Source organism: Tetrao urogallus (genome assembly GCF_951394365.1).
Source record: "Tetrao urogallus genome assembly, chromosome: 7".
Classification (NCBI taxonomy): domain Eukaryota; kingdom Metazoa; phylum Chordata; class Aves; order Galliformes; family Phasianidae; genus Tetrao; species Tetrao urogallus.
This window is the reverse complement of record NC_136820.1, coordinates 51,409,637-51,432,888: the sequence shown is the minus strand read 5'-3', so window position 1 is coordinate 51,432,888 and position 23,252 is coordinate 51,409,637. Positions and strand designations below refer to the sequence as shown.

At 61.5% G+C, this 23,252-nt stretch overlaps 1 protein-coding gene across 1 annotated transcript in view; it reads right to left on the bottom strand.

Annotated features, from left to right (window-relative positions):
- Positions 1 to 6,594: 6,594 nt before the first annotated feature.
- The window catches only part of AGAP3 (ArfGAP with GTPase domain, ankyrin repeat and PH domain 3), a gene marked incomplete at both ends in the record, with an annotated part of 93,183 nt that continues 76,525 nt past the window's right edge, over positions 6,595 to 23,252 (bottom strand). The window contains 7 exons of the mRNA XM_079538398.1: positions 6,595 to 6,816; positions 6,961 to 7,216; positions 9,328 to 9,550; positions 9,832 to 9,922; positions 10,302 to 10,456; positions 18,481 to 18,642; positions 21,413 to 21,586. Of these exons, the coding sequence (XP_079394524.1) occupies positions 6,595 to 6,816; positions 6,961 to 7,216; positions 9,328 to 9,550; positions 9,832 to 9,922; positions 10,302 to 10,456; positions 18,481 to 18,642; positions 21,413 to 21,586 (1,283 nt within the window). The remainder of the gene's footprint in view (positions 6,817 to 6,960; positions 7,217 to 9,327; positions 9,551 to 9,831; positions 9,923 to 10,301; positions 10,457 to 18,480; positions 18,643 to 21,412; positions 21,587 to 23,252) is intronic.

Sequence of the window (23,252 nt, the reverse complement as noted above, 5' to 3'; positions counted from 1 at the left end):
GATTTCAATAAATTATTTTCTATGGAGCCTCTTCCGCGATGATGCGGGGCGGGTGAGGGGGGGGCAGGGCGCGCGGCCGGAGCGGCGGTGCGGGGCGACGCGGGGCGGCGCTGCGAGGGGCAGCCGTGGATTCGGGGACGCCGTCGAGTCCCGTCCGGTGCCGGTGCTGAGACGCGGGAGGGTCCGGGGCATCGCGGCGGTCTCTGGAGCATCCTTGGGACCGCCCCCACACGGCCACCCGTTGCCTCTGCCGGAGCCCCTCCTCCGGTCGCAGCTCATCCGAGGCGAACGGTGCCCCAGCACAGCAGGAATTCCCCCCCTAGGTCCAATCCACACGCTGGCAGATGTGCGAGGTCCTGCAGGCAAAGCCCTTGTGCTACAACTGGCCCTGAGCTAAGCAGACACCCATGCTGAAGCTTCCTGCCCGCTGCCCCCCTGCCCCCCAAGGGCTGCTCCAGAGCCCCGCATCAGTTTTGTGCGTGCTCACACTGACAGCACCACCAAGGCCCACCAATTTCTCTCCAGCTCTGTGTGTTCCAAAGTGAGGAGGGTTCTCACCACTGAGCTGAACTCCAAGGGCCTGATGAAGATCCAGTTTTGCAAAGGGCACAGCTGCACGAACAGTGCTGGGCCAACAGTGCAGGAGGTTGCAGTGCTAGCTGGATGCTGGGCCATGAAACCCCCTCCTGCTGGTTGGAAGAACATCAGCCAGAGAGCTCCTGTGGTAGTAACACCCAGTGCAATCCCATCCCAAACAGGAAGAAAGCTCTCCCTAGGGATGTGGGATGTTGCTGCTGGGATACTGTTGGTCATTGCACCCCTCCTTGGAAGACACAGCTTCTGAGAGTGGGAGACATCTCTGACAGCCACGGCTGATATCACGGCGATACAGAATCACAGAGTACTTGAGGCCGTGAGCGCTTCAGGGTCCTTCTACCTCCCCCCTGTCCCAGCAGGGCCACCCAGAGCAGGATGCCCAATAGGTGGGATTGGAGAACCCACAGTCTCTGGATCTGTGTACACAGCTCCTGCTGTTTCGCTGCACATCCTTCAGCCACATTCCCAAGCACCAAAAAAAGAAACTCTAACCCATTTCCATGCTACCTGGGGGAGGTTCCCTCTTACAGCCCTTCCCTCCTCAGCAGGTGGCTCCTCTTAGTGGGGAGCCTGGCCCTGTGCTCATGCAGCACAGCTGAGTCCTCTGGCTTTGGAGCACAGGGGGCTTCTTGCAGCCACATTGGGATGGATTCTGTCTCTGTCCCCTGCATCACTGAGCTGGAAAGGAGATGCAGCATTCCCCCTGTGGGCTCAGACTGCTCAAGTACAGCATCTGTTGGCATTCACTGTGGATCAGGGGAAGTGGGAATCCTGTGGCAGCTGCCCCCACCATGCTGCCCAGGGGAGCAGCGGTGCCTTTGGGACACTGTGACAGAGCTGCCTGCACCTGAGAGCTGTGGCCAGGTATCTTCTCTCTTCTTAGGTCCGGTTTGGGCTGAGGCTCAGAACACAAACTTACCAGCCTTACGCGGCTGCAGAAAGGGACAAATGCCACCTGCAGAACTTGCAGCAGCTCCTGCGCAGGGCCTGGGCCAAGCGAGGATGGGAGCAGCAGTGGAGGAGCACAAGAAAACGTGCAGCAATGAGCAGTGCTGTGTTACGTAAATGTGTGCACGTGTGGGGTGTGAGCGCTGCCACTGTAACCCTGCGGCACAGCCCCCTGCTCTGGGACACACACAGCAGCAGTGCTGGGAGCCACTGGAAGGTATTGAAATGCATTTTACAGCGTCGGAGAACCCCCTTTTTTCACCTGGCATTTCCTGCAGCTGATGCTGCAGTTTGGTGAGTCCCATCAGTTCATTGCATTCTCATCCCATCTCCCCACCTCCACCACTGCCATGGGCACGCACAGCACTGCTGCTGTGGCTGCACTTTGCTCAGGGACTGCTGGCAGCCAACTGGAGCTTCCAGCTGCTTGAAAGTTATTTGTTTTTTGCCTTTTTATTGTTGACAGTCTGAGAACCGTTACACAGTGCAACCCTACACACACTGATGTCAATAGAACTAAAAATGCTGCAGAGGGGCAGCACTTTGGTGCTGATGGAAGGGACAGACTCAGCGCTTCACCAGGAGCACTGAGAGCTGCAGAGCAGCACGGTGCCCCTCACACAGTGCAGAGCTGAGCTCCCTGTGGGCATTGCAAGGCATTTCCTCCCTGCTGCACAGCACCAAGAAAAACACTGCAGCACTCCAGCGAAGGCAGTGCATGGCACTGCCTGTGCTGCATAATGTGGCTCCAGCACATCCCAGCAGAAGAGCCGCTGGGGCAGAGGGTGCTCCACGAGTCAGAGCTGCAGGTGCTGCACCATTCAGGCTGGAGGGGGAGGAGAGCACCAAAAACACAGGCAGGAAGGACAGCCCTGCTGTGACGGAGCCGTGCGGACAGGAGGAAACCTGTGGGGGTCTCTGCTCCAGCACTGCTCGAAGCTGTCTGTCTGGGGAGGATGCTGAGGAATGAGTCCAGCCGACCCCATGCATCTCCAAGGGTGCCCATCCCACAGCGTCATTGGGAACCCATCCCAGGGTCCGAAAGCCTTCCTGGGAATTTGTTTTCCATCTGTCTAGTTGGAGTTTCCCATGTATCAGCTCGTGCGTGGTGCCCTGGTGTAGCTATGGGGAGGAACTCTCAAGCGGGCACCCAAACAACACACACAGGGTATAAGGAGATACAGACGTGGGTGTACAGACACTGTGTATACACCAACATGCATATATGTATACATGCATGTATTTATATATATATACACAAGACTTTTTTTTGCCCTCAGTTGTCAGTTTCATCTTTTACCGGGGAATTCTTTCTGCGCAGACCCGCTCACTCATTTATTTGGAAAATGATTCTTGAAGAATTAGGAAAAAGGCAATGATTGCATCAGATGGGATGCTTATTGGCCTCCTGTCAGGACAGGGCTTTCAGTACAACACTTGTGGATCACAGCACATTCCACCAGTGGGGCTGCACGGAGAGCTGCTGGCACACAGTGCACTGCTGTGCCCTGCCTGGGCTCTGCAGGAGCCGTGCAGTGGAGCTGCTGGAGGCTCCCAGCAGGGAATGCTGTGCTGTGATTTCCAGAGCTCTGCAGTGGTGGTTGGTGCAGGTTCTGACCCCTTGAGGTGAATTACACTGTGAGGTGAGCGTCACCACTGCAAGAGCCCTGCTATGCAGAAAGCCTCTACCCCCATGGGGAGAAGGGCTCTGGCTGCACATGGGCAGGACAGGAACAATAGAGTAGAATCCATAGAATCATAGGATGGCCTGGGTTGAAAAGGACCTCAGAGATCATCTAGTTTCAACCTCCCTGCTGTGGGAAGGGTCACCAACCACCAGACCAGGCTGCCCAGAGCCACGTCCAGCCTTTTCCCGCTGGACTGGCACATAGGAAGGGTCAGGAGCTCTGACCACCTGCAGTGCCTCCACAGCCACAACCACAGCACCAGCACAGCTCCAAATGCAGGTGTAGGGAGGGTTGGTAGCAGGCTTGGCCACGATGACCTCAGCAGCAGAACGCCAAGGCTGCCCATAGCCTCAGCTCCTCCACCTGGTTCACAGCCTCACCCCCCAGCCCCATGCTGCCCACAGCTCCAGCTCCACCATCCCTCAGTGCTGCCCCTCTGTACCCGTAGTCACAGTCCCACGTTCCCCACCTTGGAGCTCCATGCAGACCCTGCATTGCACAGCTCTACTCAGCTGTCCCTCATGCTGGTTGCATGCTTTGCATTGCTCTGCCTTCCCTGCACCACGCGTCCTCCCCCCCAGTTCATTCAGGCACTGCTGGGAGGGCGCAGGACCCACCAAGGATCTGCTCAGCCCCCAGCCCCATATCAGAGGCACCGGTGTGCTCTGGGCCCTTCCCAGATGCTTACGTGTTGTGCCGGTCCTTGTGGTGTGCATCTGCACAGAGTAGTTTGTTGACACCTGCAGGACTGCTGGGGCAAACCTCCTGGAGAAGGGCTGCATTGGGTGTGTGCTGGCACTGCAGCTATCTGTCCTGCACAGCTCAGTGCGTTACGGAGATCCCAAGGGTGCTCCTAGTGCCCCGGGGCAGACCTGGCCATGCTGAGATGTGCTCCCACAGCCCAGCAGTGCAGCCTGAATGGTACCTCACCACAGTCAGTGCAGTGCAGGTGCTCTGCAGCTGCTTGGTGTCAGTAGTGGGGATGTAGGGCACCTGTATTTTCTGCTGGGGCAGCTGTGCCACTCCCCAGAACTCCATCTCCAGCCCCCACGCATCCCAAAGCATCGCCAAGCTGCAGGGCAGGATGCTACTGGAGTGCCTGCAGAAGCCGTGGGGCACAGCCCCGTTGTGAAACAGCCCTGTCACCCTGCCCTCCCGAGCTCTGACAACTGCCACGCTGCACAGCTGGGCACACGGGCACCCGGGAGCTCTGCAGTGACAGCTGCATGGGGACAGCTCATAGGATCTGCGTTGAGGACGGGACAGCATTGCAGGGCGACAGCAGGCGGGTGGCAATGGGGCATCTCCTGCCTCCATAAAGGGCTGTGCCTCCCTGCTTCAGACCACAGGCAGCTTCAGCTGCAGGTCCCCTGCTGCTGCCCCGCAGTGCTCGCTGCCCACCGCGGCCAAACTGCCCACACGAGCTGGGAAAAGGGCTTCTGTCCCTTGTCTGGGCTCTGCCACACCACGTCACTGCCGGCACGGGGCAGCCGCCGGCTCCCAGGATGAGGGCAGCAGCAGGGAGTCGGGGTGGCAGTGCCACCGCCAGCGGGACACCGGCTTGGGCGTCACTGCCACGGGAGCCGGCCGCAGTGCCGCGGGTGCTCTGGGGGCTGCTCAGGGCTGCATCCTCACATGGCCCGCGGGCACGGGCGCAGCGCTGACCCCGGAGCCAACGCTGGGGGCTGAACGTGGGGCCGTGCCCACGGCTGGGGCCGTGCCAGCAGAGCCCTGCGTCGAGGGCACGGCAGGACCGGGGCAGGGCGGGATGGGAAGGGAGGTGCCGGGGCTGGGCCGGGCGGGATCCCGCACGGGAGATGATGTATGGGCAGATGTATCAGATCGCACAAGATAAACAAGCAGTGAATTTCATCAGGGCCCATCATGGCTTTAATTTGGCTGCCTAATGAGTCAGATCCAGCCGCGCAGATAAAAGTTGTCAGAGCCGCAGCCCTAATGAATTTCTTGCCACTTGTAATCAAGGCAGCTTGTCTGAGGGGGATGATTAATGGGCCCCAGAGGAGCTGCCGTCCCTCGGCTTCCATTCCCACTAATGCAGTCGCCAGGAAATTAACCAAACCCAGCACCGGGCCGGGGCCGGGGAGCGCGTGCGGCTGTGCGGGGGCAGCGGAGGGGCCGGGCTTGGAGCGGCAGAGCGCGGGGCAGCGCAGGAGGGGCAGCACGGGGACATGGGCGCACGTGGAAACGTTCCGGCACCGGAGGAAGGGAACGTTCCTCACCCGCAGCCTCCAGAGGGGCAGCCCCACCGCGAGAGGAGAGAAGTGGGGCTGGGAGGGGGCTGCAGTGGGGTGCCTGCAGCGGGGGGAGGCGTTCCCTTGGTACCGCACAGGACCGGGGGGGCACACAATCCTGCACCCCACCCCGGTGCCGTGGCACAGCTCCCCGGGCGAAGGTCTGCCTGTGTGCCAAGAGCACAGCAGAGCCCTCATTGCGGCGCGGAGCCCCAGGGCAGCACGCGGAGACACGCTGGCAGGAAGTGGGTGCTTTATTGGCCTTCATCTCCTTGGCTGCAGGTAACACACACAGGGCAATTCATGGCAAAGAAACACTATATACAGAGTGTCCATATAAATATTTCCAATGTACACTTTATACACAAGTGATGGAGACGTTCCAAGTCAGCGCTCGAAGCCTCGGGGTCCCGGTGCTCAGCTGCAGGACGGCCCCAAGCAGAGCAGGCACTCTGCTCCTCCCTCCTGCTCGGCCACAGGGCGCAGTGGGACCCGCAGGGAGGAGGCACTGCGCGTGGCTGTGGGGCTTCAACCTGATGGGACAGTGACTCTACACAGACAGACAGACACAGATGGGCCCCAGAGCGTCCTCTGCCCCTCTGGTAAGCAGTGGGGTGGAGGGGTCCATCCAGGGGCTGCAGGGAAGGACGTTCCCTTGGCATCAGTGTGGGCAGCACCAGCGAGGGGACCCCCATACTGGCCAGAAGCAGAGAGGGCCAGAGGGCTGCGGTGAAGAAGCGTTCATCTCCCACTGCCCCCCGCTGCCCCCCTGCACCGGGGCACCTCATGGCCAAACGGAGGACAGAGGGACAGGCGCAGCACTGGTTCTCCCCATACCTCTGCACAGGGGTGGGCAGCACCCCGGACCACCTCCAGCCCTGCACTACCTACACGTGAGTGTGATGGGGGCACACAGGAACTGTCTCTCCTTCCCCTGTACCGGTCATGAAATGGGGGTACCGAGTCCCCATCCAGAGTATCCTCTGCACAAAGGCAGCGCTGGGCCCCTTCCAGCCGCAGAGGTCCCAGGACCTGGGCACAGCACAGATGGAGCGGGGGTCCGTAGAGGGGAGCACGCAGGGAACAGCCCTGAGCCCCGCTGCGAGGAGCTACACGGCGCTGGGGCTGGTGCTGAGCTCGGGTGGCACGGCAGCGCAGGTGTTGTTGTTGGCGTTGGCGTTACGGCGGGGCAGGCTGGGGGTCAGCGTGGCACCATCGCCGGGACAGCCGTGCTGCAGCAGGATGTCGATGCACTCCTGGCTGCCCGCACGCCGTGCGTAGGCCAGCGGGGTCAGACCCCGGGCATCCCGACTCTTCACATCCACCCCGTACTGCGTGGGAGAGAAAGCGGCCGTCAGTGGCACCCGTGGCACATGGCCGGCTCCATGGCACCGGGGGGGAGATGAGCAGCGCCCAGGGCACTACTGCCAGGCTGGGGGGAACCCAGGGGAGCAGGTGCTGAATCACAGCCTTACCCAGATGAGCAGCTGCGTGAAGACAACGTTGGCCATGGCGCAGGACAGGTGCAGCGCCGTGCGCCCATCGCCGTCCCCATAGGTCTCGTTGACCTCCTCCTTGGTGCCGTGTGCCAGCAGTGTCACCACCAGGCGCAGGTCGTCCTCCACCACCGCCCGCAGCAGCTGCTGCCCCAGTGGGATGTCCGACTGCGGCAGCGGTGCCAGGAACAGCTTCTGCTCATACTTAGCGCGGATCCAGCGCTCCTTCTCCTCCCTGCGGGTGGAACAGCGTCACACGGGTGCCAACGCGGCTGGGCTGCGCCATGGGGCGGGCGCATCAGCACCGCCGTTCGAGCATCCCGTGCGTCAGCAGCAGACACCGCGGCCACGTGCACGGCCGTCAGCGGGGCTCTGCGCTCATCGCCTCGCTCCCGACGCGCACCTGTCTGTACCGACCTGCGGCTCCGCACCTCCAGGCGGCGGGCCGCGTGCTGACGCCGAGCTACAGCCCCCATCCTGCACGGCGATCCTTCGGGCCCCTCCACTGCGGAGCGCTGCCCCGCGCTCCCCTGCCCGCCCGCACCGCGCCAGCCCAGGGACGGCCAGCCCCGCTCCGCACCCCGCCGGCAGCAGGAGGCTCGGTGCCGCGCAGCGTTATCGGCAGCGTTATCGCTGCTGCCGTCTCGCCTGCAGCCAACAAAGGCTGTGGCCGCGTCCGTCCCGCCTGGGGCTGCGGGGCCGCCGGATCGATGCGCGCCGTGCCGCCGCTATCTGCTGCCATTCTATCCATCTGCATCTGGCGGGCGGCCATCAATGCCCCGCGCTGCGCATGCTCACTGCAGCCGCCCCCTGACCCGCTCTTATCCGCTGATAAGGGCAGAATGGGCTCTTGTTGGGATGAGTGACAGCGGAGGCGCTCCGATAGGGACAGACAAGGGCCTGAAAGGGACGCACCCCTGAGACCCGCAGGCGCTGCCAAGTGTCTGTTAACCCCTTCTGCCCCGCAGCCAGCTGGGCTCCAGCAGCCAGTGTGCGGCCATGAGCCCTGCTGGGTCCTGATGGGTGGGACAGCCCTGCTGGGAAGGAGCGGCCCTTTGTTTCCTAAACGGACACTAAGAACGGGACAGATTTTAGCAGGGTCTGCTGTGACAGAATCACAGAATCACAGAACGGTTGGGTTGGAAGGGACCCCAAGGATCACGAAGCTCCAACCCGCCACCAATGCAGGGCCACCAACCTCCCCATTTCACAGCAGCCCAGGCTGCCCAGGGCCCCATCCAACCTGGCCTCCAACACCTCCAGGGATGGACGGGGCATCACAGCCTCTCTGGGCAGCTGTTCCAGCCCCTCACCGCTCTCACAGCACACAACTTCCCCTGACATCCAACCTCCAGCTGCCCTCCCTCAGCTCCAAACCATTTCCCTCGTCCTGCTGCCATCTCCCCTTTCAGAGTTGAGTGACAGGACAAGGGGAAATGGTTTCAAACAAAAGGAGGGGAGATGTAGACTGGAAATAAGGAAGAAGTTGTTTCCAATGAGGCGTTGGCATGGTTTGCCCAGAGATGTGGTGGGTGCCCCGCTCCTGGAAACGCTGTGGGTCAGAGGACAGGGCTCTGAGCACCTGATGGAGCTGCGGGTGTCCCTGTGCACTGCGGGGAGCTGGGCTACACGGCCTTTAGAGGTCCCTTCAACTCCAACCACTGCATGATTGTGATCACTGCGTCCAGTGAGTATTGTGTTCTGTGAGCACTGTGCCCAGTTCTGGAGCCCCCAACACAAGAAGGACATGGAGCTGTTGGAGCAGGTCCAGAGGAGGTCATGGAGATGATCAGAGGGAGCAGCTCCCCTACAAGGACAGGCTAGAAGAGCCGGGTCTCTTCAGCGAAGAGAAGACTCTGAGGAGACCTCACAGCAGCCCTGCAGTACCTGCAGGGGCCTACAGGAAAGGGACATTTTATATGGGCAGGTAGTGGCAGCACCAGGGGAAATGTCCTAAACTGGAAGAGGGTAGATTTAGACTAGATATTAGGAGAAATTCAGTACTGTGAGGGTGGTGAGACACTGGCACAGGTTGCCCAGTGAGGTTGTGGATGCCCCTCCCTGGAAGCAGTCAAGGCCAGGACAGATGGAGCTTCAAGCAATCTGATCTAGCAGGAGGTGTCCCTGCCTATAGCAGGGGGTTGGGACTAGATGACCTTGAAGGTCCCTTCCAACCCAAATCACTCCATGATTCTATGATTCTGTGATGCTGTTGACATCCCAAGAGCAGGCAGACCCTGGCACAGCTGCGGCTCTCTGCCCATCCTCTGCTGATTGCTCCCAACCTCCCCACTGGACGTCGCGGTGCAGCTGTGAGCTCTGTCCCTGCAGAGCCCGTCCCCTTACCGGCTGCTCTCGGGGGTGGGTTTGGGGTATCCCTCCACAGCACCCTCCCAGACGGCGTTGGCCAACGCGTTGCCGATGGCGGCCATGAGGGTGAGCAGCTCTCCAGGCCAGTCGTCCAAGTCCAGCGAGCGCACGCGGGAGAGGTGCGTGCCCAGGTTGCGGTGGATCCCAGAGCACTCGATGCACATCAGGGCACCCAGGTTCAGGCTCGCCCAGTCAGGATCTGCAGGAGGTGTCATCAGAGGGGCACAGCCAGCATGGGCACATCAGCCTGTTCCCCTCCCGTCACCCCACAGACCCTCCCAGGCATCCCAGTGGCACAGAAGCAAGGACCTCCAGGACCAGCAGGGCATAGGGGTCAATCCCGCAAGGCCCTTCCATCCCCTAACGACTGGCTCCCCAAGGAGGGGACAGAGCAGCCCCTCAGCACAAATCCCCCTGTGGTCAAGGAGGTGGTGGCTGCCCCTGCCCACCCCTCCCGCCCCCCAGCACGGTGTTCCTTACTGGGCGCATCGCAGTCCACGCAGAAGCTGTTACCCCGCGCAGTGCGCACTGCCTGCATGGCCTGCGCATCTCCCTGGCTGCCCAGCCGTGCCTGCAACAACACCAGCAATACAACAATAGCAATCTCAGGTGGTCCCACAGCGTCCTCTGGGTCACCACCCCCAGGGTCACCACCCCGGAGCCATTGGGAGCCCCAGTGCCGTGCTGCAGGGGCGAACAGTGCAGGGTTCCTGAACACCAGACAGATCTGGAGGAAGCTGAGGGGCAGGGCTGGGGGCCAGGAGGAATAGGGCTCCCCAAGGGGTGGAGCTGAGCTGGGGAACGAACCCAGAGAGGTGATGGGAAAGCAAGGAAGGAGTGCCACAAGGACTGGGAGCAGAGGGCTGAGGATGCATTCAGCCCAGGGCAGGCGTGGATGCATCAAAGAGGTGCCAAAGAGGAGGGATGAGGCAGCATGCAGCTGCCCTTACCTTGTTCTTGCTGCTCTCACAGCCCTGCAGGCTGGCCAGGATCTGGCTCTCGATGGCCTGCACCCAGAGCTCCCGCTCCTCTGACGTTGAGGCCTCAAAGAGCCACGTCTGGCCCGTCAGGGACACGATGATGAACTCAAAGGGTTCGTCTGGCTCTGCAAAACAAAGGCAGTGGCACTGTCAGGGCTGTGCCTTGTGGGGTGCAGGCATGGCAGGGACAGCGGTGTCCCCAGGGGAGGCATGGGGACGGCATACAGGGAGGACCCAGGGATCCAAGCCAGCCCAGTGCTGCTGCTACACAGCTCCATCTGGGCACACAGCCTCTGCCATGCACCAGCAGCTGCAGCCATGTTCCCTATTGCCCTGGGCTGCGAATGCTGTCGGTCTGTGAGCTATTGGAGCCCTGCTCTCCGTGCCTCACATCTTCCAGTCCCTGGAGAAAGCTGCTGCCAATGGTAGCAGCCCCTCTGAGGACCTGCAGCCCCCACCAGCTCCCACCAGCCCATCATCCCCATGGGCTGCCCTACACAGCACAGTGTCCACACCCCGCAGCAGTCCCAAAAGTGGCACCCTATTACCAAAGCCTTTCTCTTGCCGTGAAACACACGAGATCCAATTCCTGACTTCATGTCTTTGGAGAGGTATTTTTGGGGAGCCCCACAGCTGCTCACACACCTGGAGGTCGGATACGGCCATCCCTCTGGGTGCAGGATGGGCTCAGGGGTGGTGCGGAGCATCCCTGCATCGAGCTGCAGCAGGGGGATGCAGAGCACCTGGCTGAACATCTCAGTGCCCTGCACATAAGGAAAAGGCCCCAAAACAACCAAACGCTGGCCCCAAAAAGTGGCCACTGCTGGGCTCTCTGCACTGCCGTCCCAAGCAGGCAGGGCTCAGCACCACCCCGCCGTGCGCCCAGCGCCTGCGCCCACCTTTTATTGCCAACTCCGGTAGTTAGTGCAGTAAATGACTTAACTAAGCGGGGCCTGAATGGAATGACTAATAAACGTTATGTCACAGCACACGCTTCAGCTCATAGCAAAATGATTTGTAATTACCTAATTAGCGTTATGCAAATAACACCCTCATCTCCATAATGTGCCTTCCCAGCTCTCTATTAAAAGCAGAGTCAACCGCATGGCTCCGGAGGCAGCGCGGGGCCAAGAGCGCGGTTTGGGGCTGCGCCTGGGGGTGAGCAGGTCCTGCCCCACAGCTGGGGGAGGCAGGGAGGGCAGCAGGAGGTTGGGAGCTGCTGGCCAGAGCCCACAGACCCACTGCGGGGACAGCGAGCTGCTGGAGAGCTTTGTGGGCTGGACGTGCTGTGCCCACACACGTGCCCCACTGGTCTGCTGCCGAGGGAAGGCTCCGTGGGGAGGGACAGCTGTGTCCCCCTTGCAGGCCCACGCTTTCTTTGGAGGACCACCACTCACAGCTCTGCGCCTCCCTCTGCACAGCTCAGCTCTCGCTCCGAACAACGTGAAGGTAAACGTCATCCCTGTGCCATGGCGCAGTGCCACGCTCCTCACACAAGCTCAGGATCCCACGCCTCTTCTGAGAGTCAAACACCCAGAGACACCCAGCTCCGTGCTGCACCCTGCACAGAGCCCAGCAGCACCTGTTGGGGTTGGGAGCACAGACGGGGTCAGGAATGCGGGGCCCGGTCCCACATCAACAGACATTGGGAGGATGGAGCAGCCCCAGGACGAGGGTCCCAGGTGCAGTGCCAGCTGCCTGCCCTTACCATGGATGGGGATGCTGCTCCATGCCCTGCACCCTGCACTCAGCGGGGGAACGCCTCTAGGGAAAGCTGCCAGCATCGCCCCTCTCCTGCAGAGATTGGAGGTGTGGGGAAGCACGGGAGGAGGCAGCGGGTGCCAGCAGTCTCATTGCTGGGCTCATCCCCTCCTCAGTGCTGCCCTTTACCTAACGTGAAATGATGCTTTGCACTGCTCCGGCCCTACCTCCAGCTCTCAGACAGTGCACAGCACGAAACCCTGCAGTCAGTTTGCCTCTCACCCTGAGAGATTCACTGTGCACGCCCAGGGATGGCCAACACCAGCTCAAAAACAGCCCCGTTCCTTCCTCTCACCGCTCAGTACCTCTGCACTGAGCACCACTGCAGCCCAAACCCCCCTGCACCAGCATGTGCCTGCCCTGCAGTGCCCGCCTGCCTCTGGGGCTGCTCTGAGCTCAGGGTCCCAAGCTCAGTGTTCTCCCGGACAGACAGGTGACACCCCTGTGGCTCTGGGGACGTTCTCACCCCGAGGACATTCTGCAGCCCCACAGCCCTGCCCCAGCACCGCAGCCTCCCCCCCTGTGCCGGACCTCAGTTCTGCCCTCCTTTGTGCCGCATGGATTCCAGCCCAGCGCTGAACAAAGGGCCGCTGCTCCCACAGCCCGCCAAGAGCGAACAAAGGGCGGCTGCTCTGCTTCCATGCCGGGCTCCTTTCTGCAAGGGAAAGCACCACTGCGCCCTGCAGCAACTCGGGGCAGCGCTGCGCTGCGGGACGGAGCTCCTGAGGGGCTTGGGAAGGCTGCAGGATGGCGGTGGGATGGCAGCAGGGAGGTGTGGGATGGCAGCGGGATGGCAGTGATGGCTGTGGGGGACAGGGAGGGCTGTCCCAGGGCTGCTGCAGCACCCATCTCCCATCATCTCCCCTCTCCCGGCCCACGGGGCGCTGGTGGGAGTCCATTACGCAGCTCCATTAGAATTAGTGGGCAGTGGAAATGAAGGAGCTCGCCTCTCTCCCTCTTGATGATTTTTTGATGATGTTTTAAAGACTGAGCTCTGTGAAGAGCTGCTGAGCGGAGCTCGGCACGATGCAGCTCTGCTAATGGGCGTTAACCCCCCGACCCTGCTCCAACGCCGCCCGGCAATGAGTGCTCCAAATGAGAGCAAAATTAACGAGGGCACCGCACAGTGCCAGGACGGGGCAGGGCACGCAGCACTCGGACACGGGAAGTGGCCACATCACCACACTGAGCACGCTGAGGGCCCTCAGGGACTAATCATCCCCAGCCCCACCATACACACAGCCCTGGAAGGAAACAGCTGTCCGCAGAGCCACAGAGCAGAGCTGCCCAGAGCAAAGCAGTCCAGCAGAGCATGGAAACGGCACTGCCACCTTGCAGCAGGGACACCTGAGGCAGAAGCAGCACAGGGAGAAAAAAGGGGAGCAGCGGCATCCCAGAGCTCATGCCAAGGCCTGTTTGCTCAGCTCTCAGCCGGGGATCTGAGCAGAACCGGTACCTTCGGGTGGCTTCAGCACCGGGTGGAGCGCACCGAGCCATCCTGCTGGGGAGGGCTCACACCACCGCCGCGACGGCGCAACAGCAGAGCGCAGCAGAGCCCTGCAGGACCCCCATGTCCTGCACTCCCTGCTGCAGGACAGCTCCCCTGGGCTGTGCCCCCCAGGGGGTCCCCAGCCCACAGCTCTGCTGCTGAGCTCCCGCAGTGCCCAGGAGCGGGCAGCCGGGTCCCCAGCCCCGGGATGCTTGTTTGCAAGCTGCCACTGTACCACATCATTATGAGGTGTTTGGGATATCAACAAATTAGCAGGCGTCTGGGAAGAGAAGGATGCAGCACCATTCGTAAATGTCAGCTCGCTGCCTCCTCATTTTGCAGATCATTAAACCCAATATTCCTAACCTGTATTAGTGCAACGGGGACGGGCCCCCTCCACAGTGACGAGCCGCCAGGAGAGCTGCAGAACATTGCTATGGAGACCCTGCAGCGCTCCCGGCCCTGAGCCACAGTCCTCCATGGCCCCACGCTGAGCCGGCACCTTCTGCCATGCCCTGCCCTGCCCTGCCCAAGGGCTGTGTGGGGCTGTGGGCAGTGGGGCTGGGCAGCGACATCCACAGAGATGTGCAAACTCAGCTGGGTTAAGAGCATCCATCCTGGGGCACCAAATGCCTGTGCACACGTGTAAGCGTGCATAGTGGGGAAGGACAACGAAGGCAGCTGAGCAGGCGCAGCCAGGACTGGGCGACGCTCCTGAGGGATGCAGGGAAGGGCACTGAGGTCCCCATGGACTGGGGCTGTCAATCTGTGTGCATGTGCAAGGCACGCAGGCAGCATGCGGGGCTGAGGGGCACCGACAGGGCGATGCCATGCACATACTGTGCTGCGTGGGGCAGGCGGGGGCTGAGCATCGCACTGAGATCCAGCAGTGCAGTGTGCATGGCTCAGCCCCGTGCTCACAGCTCAGCCCTGTGCTCAAAGCTCAGCCTTGTGCTCACAGCTCAGCCTTGTGCTCAAAGCTCAGCCCCGTGCTCAAAGCTCAGCCCCATGCTCACAGCTCAGCCCCATGCTCACAGCTCAGCCCTGTGCTCACAGCTCAGCCCCATGCTCACAGCTCAGCCCTGTGCTCACAGCTCAGCCCTGTGCTCAAAGCTCAGCCCTGTGCTCACAGCTCAGCCTTGTGCTCAAAGCTCAGCCCTGTGCTCACAGCTCAGCCCTGTGCTCAAAGCTCAGCCCCATGCTCACAGCTCAGCCCCATGCTCACAGCTCAGCCCTGTGCTCACAGCTCAGCCCCACGCTTGCAGCTCAGCCTCGTGCTTGCAGCTCTCTGCCGTCGGCCCCGACAGCCGCTGACAGTTGGCATTAATCACGCACCGCGCCCCAACACAACTCTTTACTGGCCATCAATTTCCCATGGGTTTTAAAACTAAAAAACAAAGACAAAACCGCGTCGTTTGGCCGCCGCTGAGCAGCACATTAAGGGGCTGTCAGCTTCTCGCCATGCACCCTGCATCACTCTTTAAGCACATGAGAAGTTCATTATCCCCGGAGCTCTGGCAGCCGCGGGGATGCTGGTGCAGGGAGCGTCACGAAGGTGCTGCTCTGACTCTCGGCCCCGCGCCGCCGCCACCAAGCGGAGCCACGGCAGGGCACCGGGGGGCACGGGGCTCGGCTGTGGGGATGGCACTGCTGCCCACGGCACTCTGTGTCCCCGTGGCGCCCGCGGCCCGACACCAGCACCCAGCAGGGTGCCATGCAGTGCCACGCCGTCACAGAGCAGCACGGTGCTCCTGCAGCCCGTGCAGCGCTGCGCTGCGCAGTGACAGCCCGGCAGCCCAACAGCACGCCTGCCAGAGTTTGCTGATGCTCCCTAGCAGCCTGACACGGCGCTCTCTTTAACATGCGCCCATGTAAAAAAGCAACAGCTCGTTTGATTTATGATACTTCAGAACAACTAAGATTCAATTGCTCTGCACGTCCCCGGCTCTGATTACCTCCTAAATGAGATAAACCGATGGCAATTTATCCCCAGACCTCACCAACTTTCCCAGGATGCTCACCTGAGCTGCGTGCCTGGTGCACACAGGTTGGGGCGGCTGCAGCTCCTGGCTCTTCCCTGCTGCTTGCACCCGCCTGCAGGGCCTCACAATGGGCTCTGCCAGGTCCTGTGCAGCGGCACTGCTTGTGGAACCATCCTCTGCGCTGCCCCCGTGCCCCCTCGTGTCTGCTCCCAGCAGGAGCGGCACTGGGGGACGCCGGCTCAGATGCAGAGCACTGCAGCCCCACTCCGCACAGCAGTTTTACACTTTCGCTGCGTTGGCTGTGTGAAAGCAAAGAGCTCGGGAGATCCAGCTGTGAAAGTACTGCTGGTAAATGTGCAAAAGCAGATAATAAAGAAGCAGTGAAGAATCAGCCCTACGGACACTGTCCATGACATCAGCCACAGCCATACCCACTACGTGGGGCAGTGCTGAGCCCCAGGTTCACCACCAGAACCGAGTGCAGACACCAGGACATGGGCATGGGACCTCACACAGAGGCTCATTCATTACTCTGGTTCGCTCGCTGCTCGTTTGGCTTCTGATGCAGATGACCACACAGTGAGCCGGCCGTGGCTGCAGCCCAGCACACAGACCCCAGCCCTGCCCCAACCACTTCCAGGGCTGCAGGTCCTGGGGATGGGCCCTGTGCTGCAGGGCGGATGCTTCGGCCCCATGCCAGCAGGGAGGGCCGCAATGTCCCTTCCAACCCAGCCATGCTGTGCTTCCATGAAAAGGACTCCTTGGCTCTGCCATTCGTATGGAGCAGAGATGTATGGAGCACTTCCCAGAGCCATCCCCAGGGTGGATAACCGCAAAGGACAGAGCTGGAGCCACGGGTGAGCGCTGCTCACAGCCCCTGGAGCTGCACGCAGCCCGGCTGCAGGAGCAGCATGCTCTGCCTGGTGCCAGGGGCTGCAGGCAGGAGCCACAGCCGTGTGCCGGGTCTGCGCCGTGACAAAGGCAGGTAGCTGATACCTCCCTGGCAAACGACGTTCCATGTTGATGAATGTGAAGCAGGAGAAAATGACGTTATTCCAACAGCTGCCAGGCTTCTGCATTAATTCCATCGGCCCGAAGCAGGGCTGGGTACCACTGCACAGCACAGCACTGTGGGCAGGGAGCAGGGGAGGGGGCAGCAAGGGGTACTTGGTGCCCTCATACACTGCATGGCACCGCACCACGTGCTATTCCCACACTCCACCTCTCCAGGACACTGCCAACAGTGAGAGATGAGGGTGGGCACACGTCTGCAAAGCTTCCTATGAGACGGCAGAGGATGGGACGGGCTGAGATGCACAGACTGGGGTGACAGCAGCTGTGCATCCACTGGGGGCAGAGAGCAGAGAGCTGTGGGACCAATGCATCTCCTGGAGGAGTTCATGTAATTGTGAAGCTCTGAGCAGCTGCTGGTCCACACTGCTGGCTCGTCAAAGCGTGCTCATTTTTAATTACTCTCTCCACTAACTGTACTCAATTTCGCACAGCTTCAGATCTTTGCCTCTGCACCTTCCTGTGCCACAACCATCTGCGTTGCACTCCAGGGCCGGACCGCTCCGTGAGCACTGATAACAGCAGCCCTTCAGCCCTGCACCTCCCACCCTTCTTCCTGGAGAGCCGAAACCTTTCACATCCATACCACAAACAAAGCCATCAGCCCCAGTGCCACTTTGAGATCTTCCCTACAACGCTGCAGTGTCTCCAAGCCCTCCTGCAGTGTCAGTCACTGGGTGGGTCACAGCACTGCCTGCTTACACCCATGCACAGGTACAGAACTGCTGCACTCAGCCCACAGGTCACACGTGGACAATGTGCCTCTCCCTGCCACGGTGCTGGGAGCGCTGCAGATGTGGGGAAGGGCAGTGAAGTGTCCAATAATCACCACCCATCACAGCTAAGCACGCACTGGTCTAACATGATGAACGTACAGCAATACTTTCTTGCTTGCCATGAGACGCCCAGTGCACATCACAGACCCGAATGACGCTCGAGGTACCGGAATCAAACATTAAGGGAAAGTCCTTCCCAAACGTGGTGTCATTCAGGTGTAGATCAACTGCATACGGACTGAACCAGAGCTGCTGAATCCCCCTGCAGACCTACACCAGGATGCTTCCCGAGGGAGGAACGACAAAGAGCTGCTCAGGCACAGCAGGTACAGCCGAGGGCTGCAGCTGCCCTGGGATGGGGCAGGACAGCAGCACGGCCATGGCGCAGGACAGACTGCACTGCACCTCGTGTTACAGCCGGCATCTGCTCTGATCCTGTTCTTAGCTCCCTTCTTCAGCCACCTGAACTCCATCCTTAGTTTGTTTCCTGCAGAAGCTCACTGCTGGCTGCAGGACACGGAAACCTCAGATGACGCCCAGTATCAGCGCCTGAGCACAGCACTTTGCAGAGGCCAACCACGGGTTCAGCCCCTACAACTGTGCTGCACTGAGCTGCGCCTGCTGACGTGGGCAGCCTTCACACAGCCCCGCACAGCTCAGGCTCTGCTTCAGAGGCACAGACACCCGCAGTGCCCGGCAGCACGCTGCCCGCTCCGTCACACTGTGCTCCCCTGCAGCAGATGAACACCTCCAAAGACCCTCACCTTGAGGGCGAGGCCTTCAAACGGTGCAAGTGCGGCAGATTTACAAGCGCGCGGATACGAGCTCCTATGGTAGAGAGCGTCTGCACACCTTCTGCACGCCTACGTGCGCCCCCGGCCCTGCTGGTACAGCCCATAATTACCACTACCACTAACTGCACACAGCAGCACGCCGGCAGTCCTGCTGCACCGCAGGTGGGACACCACGGGCAGGTCCAGGGGTGACGGCTCCCTGAAGAGGCACCAATGAGTTGGGCAGGAGCACCCCGTGCCCCGGTGTCCCCGCGCCGCGGAGCAGAGGCTGCCTACCTTCAGCCGCCGTGCTGGGGCCGTCGGGCCGCGTCGTCCCCGTGCTCTTTTTCCTGCGGTGCTTCTTCCTGTTGGCATGCGGCGACGGGGGCGGCTCCAGCTTGGGGCTGGCGGCGGTGGAGATGTTGGGGCTGGAGCTGAGGGAATCGGCAGTGCCGTTGGCTACGGACAAAGAGAGAGAAGATGATGTACAGCGGGAGGCGCGCGGCGCTCTGCCTGGCCGCAGCTGCACGGCCCCGACCTGCAGACGGAGCAGGAACTGCGCTGCTCAGCGCTGGGACGGTCCGGGGCCAGGGGGTCTCCGCGTGGGTCCCTATGCTGCATGGGTCTCCATGTGGGGGCCTGTGTGGGTCCTTACATGGGGTCACTCTGGGCACGGGGACTCCCTTCGGGGGCTGCCGAGGGTCGCTGCCAGCACTTGGATGGATGGGACACGCACAGGCACCGTGCAGGGCAATGCCTGCGTTCGGAAGGGACGGAGCAGCACGCTGCCATGTGCAGCCCACAGCCCTGCACCTCTGCAGCACCGCACCCTGCACGGCCTGCAGACGAGGCAAGGGGTTGCCAAGCTCAGGAACTGAGCGCAATGGTCTCCATAGGCTCCCGATATGGAGCTGAAGAAGCTGCATCCCCAGCAGCAACGCACCAAATTTATCCTCAATCATACTGTTCCTTACAATTAATAGCAGAATTAGAAACAATCAGGGAGCTGCCTAATTACTGTCAATTAGAGCGCGCTAATCAAGCTCCGATCACACACACACACGCTGCCGCTGCACTCACCATTAAATGTCAAATTTCATTAGAGACCAGCAACAAAATCAAAAGCCTGACATTCAATTTCAGCAGCACACACAGCGCAGGCTTCCAATCAGCATAAAAATGCAGACTCCGGGGAAGGCAACGAGGCGCAGGAGCCCTCGCTGCACGGTTAACCCTCTCCGAAATGTGCTCCTGCCTCTGTGTGCCCACAGCACCGCTCCGGCCCCGCTGCCCAGCACGGTGCTGCAGCCCTCGGGGCGTCCCGGCGAGCACCGAGCGCAGCCCCAGGGCTGCTGGCACGGGGGGGTGAGCGGTCCTGGTGGCCCAGAGCGGCGCTCAGCAGCACGGAGCTGCCCACTGAGCTGCATGTGTGCATGGCCGGGATGGGACGTGGTGGCACAGCTCTGCCGTGCCTGGCTCCTGCTGGATCTGACACACACGAGCGGGCGTTTCCCCTGCTATTAATCCACGGGGAAATAGCTCACCCTTGGCAATTGAGAGAGATAAATCTAATAAAATCAGATCCCACTTTATGGATATAAATTACCTCTGCTGTTTGGCAGGACGGTGCCTGCAGGAGGTGTGAGGTGCCTCCCACCCCCCAGCCCAGCACTGCAGGGATCCGAGCTTTCCCACGTGAGGGACAGTGGTGCACCCCCCTGTGCTGCCTGCCTGTTCCCGCACCCCTGTGCTGTGCCATACCTCGGGGCTGCGGGGTACCTGCAGCCTGCACTGACCCCGTGCCCTCGCTGCACAGCAGCCATCACCCAGCCCACGCTCTCTGCACTGCCCTGCAATCACTGGTACAGAACTGGAGCTGGGGGCTTGCAGGGTCCTGGTGGGATGGGGAGGGGGCAGGAGTGGGAATGCTCCCTCCAGAGAGAGGGAGAGTTTTTCCTATTACTCAGCATTGAGCTCTTCCAACCCACCCGTGGGTCTCCAAACCCCCATCTCATCATGGAACCCCTCTACACGCACAAGTGGGGATGCTCCTGGGTGCTTCCCCCAGACCAGCCGGGTGCCTGTGAGCCATGAAGGCCAAACACCAGCAGCGCTGGGGCAATGTCTGTGCCAGCTGTGCAGCCCTCCTGAGGAGCTCACCAAGGTGCACGTGAGAGGGGACAAGGGGGAACGGCTTTAAACTAAGAGGGGAGATGTAGGTCGGATGTAGGGAGGAAACTCTGCAGGGAGGCCCCAGCAGTGCCGCTCAGCAATGCGGGTGCTCCATTCCCAGAGGTGCCCAAGGCCACGGATGGGCCCTAGGCAGCCTGCAGGCGGGGGCACCCAGCCAGGGGCGTCCCTTCCACGTGTCCTACGTGACTCCACGGCTCTACGATCTCTCGGAGCGGGTGCTCAGGCCTTTGGCTCTGAGCAGAGACCCTCTCCCCGCGGAGCAGCCTTGCGGGGCCAAGCCGTACAGGGCAGTGCCCAGAGCATCCCCAAAGCAGCACGGCTGCTCCGCGTCCGGGGCTCGGGCTGGGGGGGCCGTGGCACATTACTGCTCAGAGCTGCGCCCTTCCGCTGCCGTCGCCGCGCTGCCCCATCAGCAGTAACAGTCTGATTAATTCGCTTCCAGCAGGGAGCTGATGGGGCCAATGATGGAGCCGCTGCATCAGGCGCGCTGAAATTGATAGTTTTTCACAGTTACAAATGAGGAGCCTCCTCAGCTGCAAATGGCGCCCGCACAGTCGGACTCCGGTAATGATCATAAAGAGGCTCTCTTTAAACTGCGAAAGCCCCTGGGACCGCGCGGGGGGGCGGCTGCCGCGCTAATGAGAACTACAAGGGGCGAGCAGGCATGGAAATGGCTCCTCCACTCTTGATGTGCATTTAACTGCTTTTTTAGTGCGGCGGCAGAGCCAGGAACGAAGGAGTGATGAATGCAGCACAAAAGCATTTATTTTCCAATTCGGCAAAGTGGCTACGTTGGGAAATGTATGAATTATTTTAATTCACTCAACTGTCCTGAAACGTCGTGGAGCGAGCGGGCGCGGGGGGAGCCGCCGTGCGCACACAGAGGTGGAATGGCCACTTTGGGTTCCTCTGCCCCAAAGCCCGCAGCGGGGCGGGCGCTAAGAGCAGCCTGCGCTGCCCCTGGTGCGCGCTGACCCTCGCTGGGGCCCACCCCACAGAACCTCCCGCAGCCCCGCGGGGCCGCAGTGCCACTCACCGGGGTTGGGGCAGGCGCCGGGCAGCGCCACGGCCTCGCTCCACTGATCGGCGCTGGAGACAGAGTAGGAGCGCTGGTGCATGCCGTCGGGCTTGGAGCTGAAGCCCACCAGGTTGATGCCGCTGACGGAGCGCTCCGAGTGCAGGGAGGTGCTGCTGCTGGAATGTGGGGCGCCTGCAAGAGAGCCGCCGGGTCAGCGCGAGCCGAGGGCCGCCTGGGGCAGAGCCGGAGCCCCGTGCCACGTGTGTGCAGGTGCCCGGCACCAGGGCTGCTCCGGCCCTCCTCTCCTGCAGGTCCTCACACGGCACCGGGCAGCCGGGTGCCCAGCGCGGCACGGCTGGGGGTGCCGGCACGCAGCCCCCCTTCGGCCCGGTTCCGCGCTCTGCGATCTGCTCCCGGTCCCCACCACGACTACAAGCACCTGCACCAGCAGGCACCGCCAGCAGCCCCGGCGCCCATCCTCACGCAGTTCCACCGCCTGTGTGCCCCAGCACAGAGCACAGGGCGAGCGGAAACACCATGGAGGATGTCATGGGGACGTGCAGGGGGAAGGCCTCTGCCCCCGCTGGGACCCCCTGAGCTGCATCCCTGGGAGCTTGGAAGCCACGGAGGAAAGTTCTGGGGAACAGAAGCAGCCGAAGAAGATGAGATCGCTTTGATGTGAAATGGGTCAAATGTTTCTGGATTACGGGAACAGCCCCAGCTCCCCACGCAAACACACGGAGCTGCTCCTGCTGCTGAGTGCCGCCAGCGGTGAGTCTGGGGGGGACGACTCTGCTGGGGGGGACCGACCACACCGGCACTGCACACACAGCCCCACACCTCCCCTGCTGCCACATGCTGTGAGGTCAGCTGCGTTCTGCTCTCCGGTGCCCCATGGCTGCATCCCCCCCAGTGCACCGCCAGGGTCTGTGCATGAAGTTACAGCTCTGTCCCCACCATTCCCCCCCAAAAATGCAAAATGTGATCCAAATGTCACCAATGTTTGAGTGCTGCCTGTGGCTGCGGAGTGCTGGGATCTCAGTTCCAGAAGCCCAGATTTCCATTACAGAGAGCAGTGGCTGTACCTGGTGGCCAGGGCACGAGTAGAATGGGAGCCAGCCTGAGTGTCTCCCCCCTTGCAGCCACGGGATCAGGTCCTGCAGCCCCGAGCACCAGCTGTGGGGCCAGGCCCCGGCAGAGCCATGGGGCCAGGTACTGCAGACCCACAGCCCCAGTGCTGTGCCACTGCTCAAAGCCCTCAGCCCCACTGCCGTGCGCTCCCCCTCCCTGCCTTGTTCAGCACCACAGAAACACGTGTAAAACCATGACACTGACTTTGCCTCTAATTAGCCCTTAATTTACAAGACACACTCGGAAGGGTAATTAGCTGGCGCTCCGCTCTTGACTGCCGCATCCATCTCCTCTCTGCTCCTGGTGGGAGGGAGCCCGCTGCCACCGGAGCAGGGGACACCCCTGGGACTGAGAGGGGATGGGTCCTGGGAGGGGACGACATGGAGTGGGACAGAGTGGGACAGGACGAGATGGGACGGGGTGGGACAGGATGGGATGGGGTGAGGTGGGAGGGAAGGCGGTGGGATCCCCATCTCAGCCAGTGCAGGCTGACCTGCGCCATACTGCGTTGGCAGCACGTGTGCAATGCACAGCAGGGAGCGGAGAAGGCAAACAGCACAGAACACTGCCTGGGGAAGTCCTGCAGCAGAGGGCAGCCTCCTGATGGCCGTGCAGTGGCCCAGGTCTGCCCAATGCACAGCTGGAGCACCAGCTCCCTGCAGGCACTGCCCCACCAGCAGCGTGACCACACAGAGCACCCAAATCCTGGGTCCCTGTGGAGCTGCCT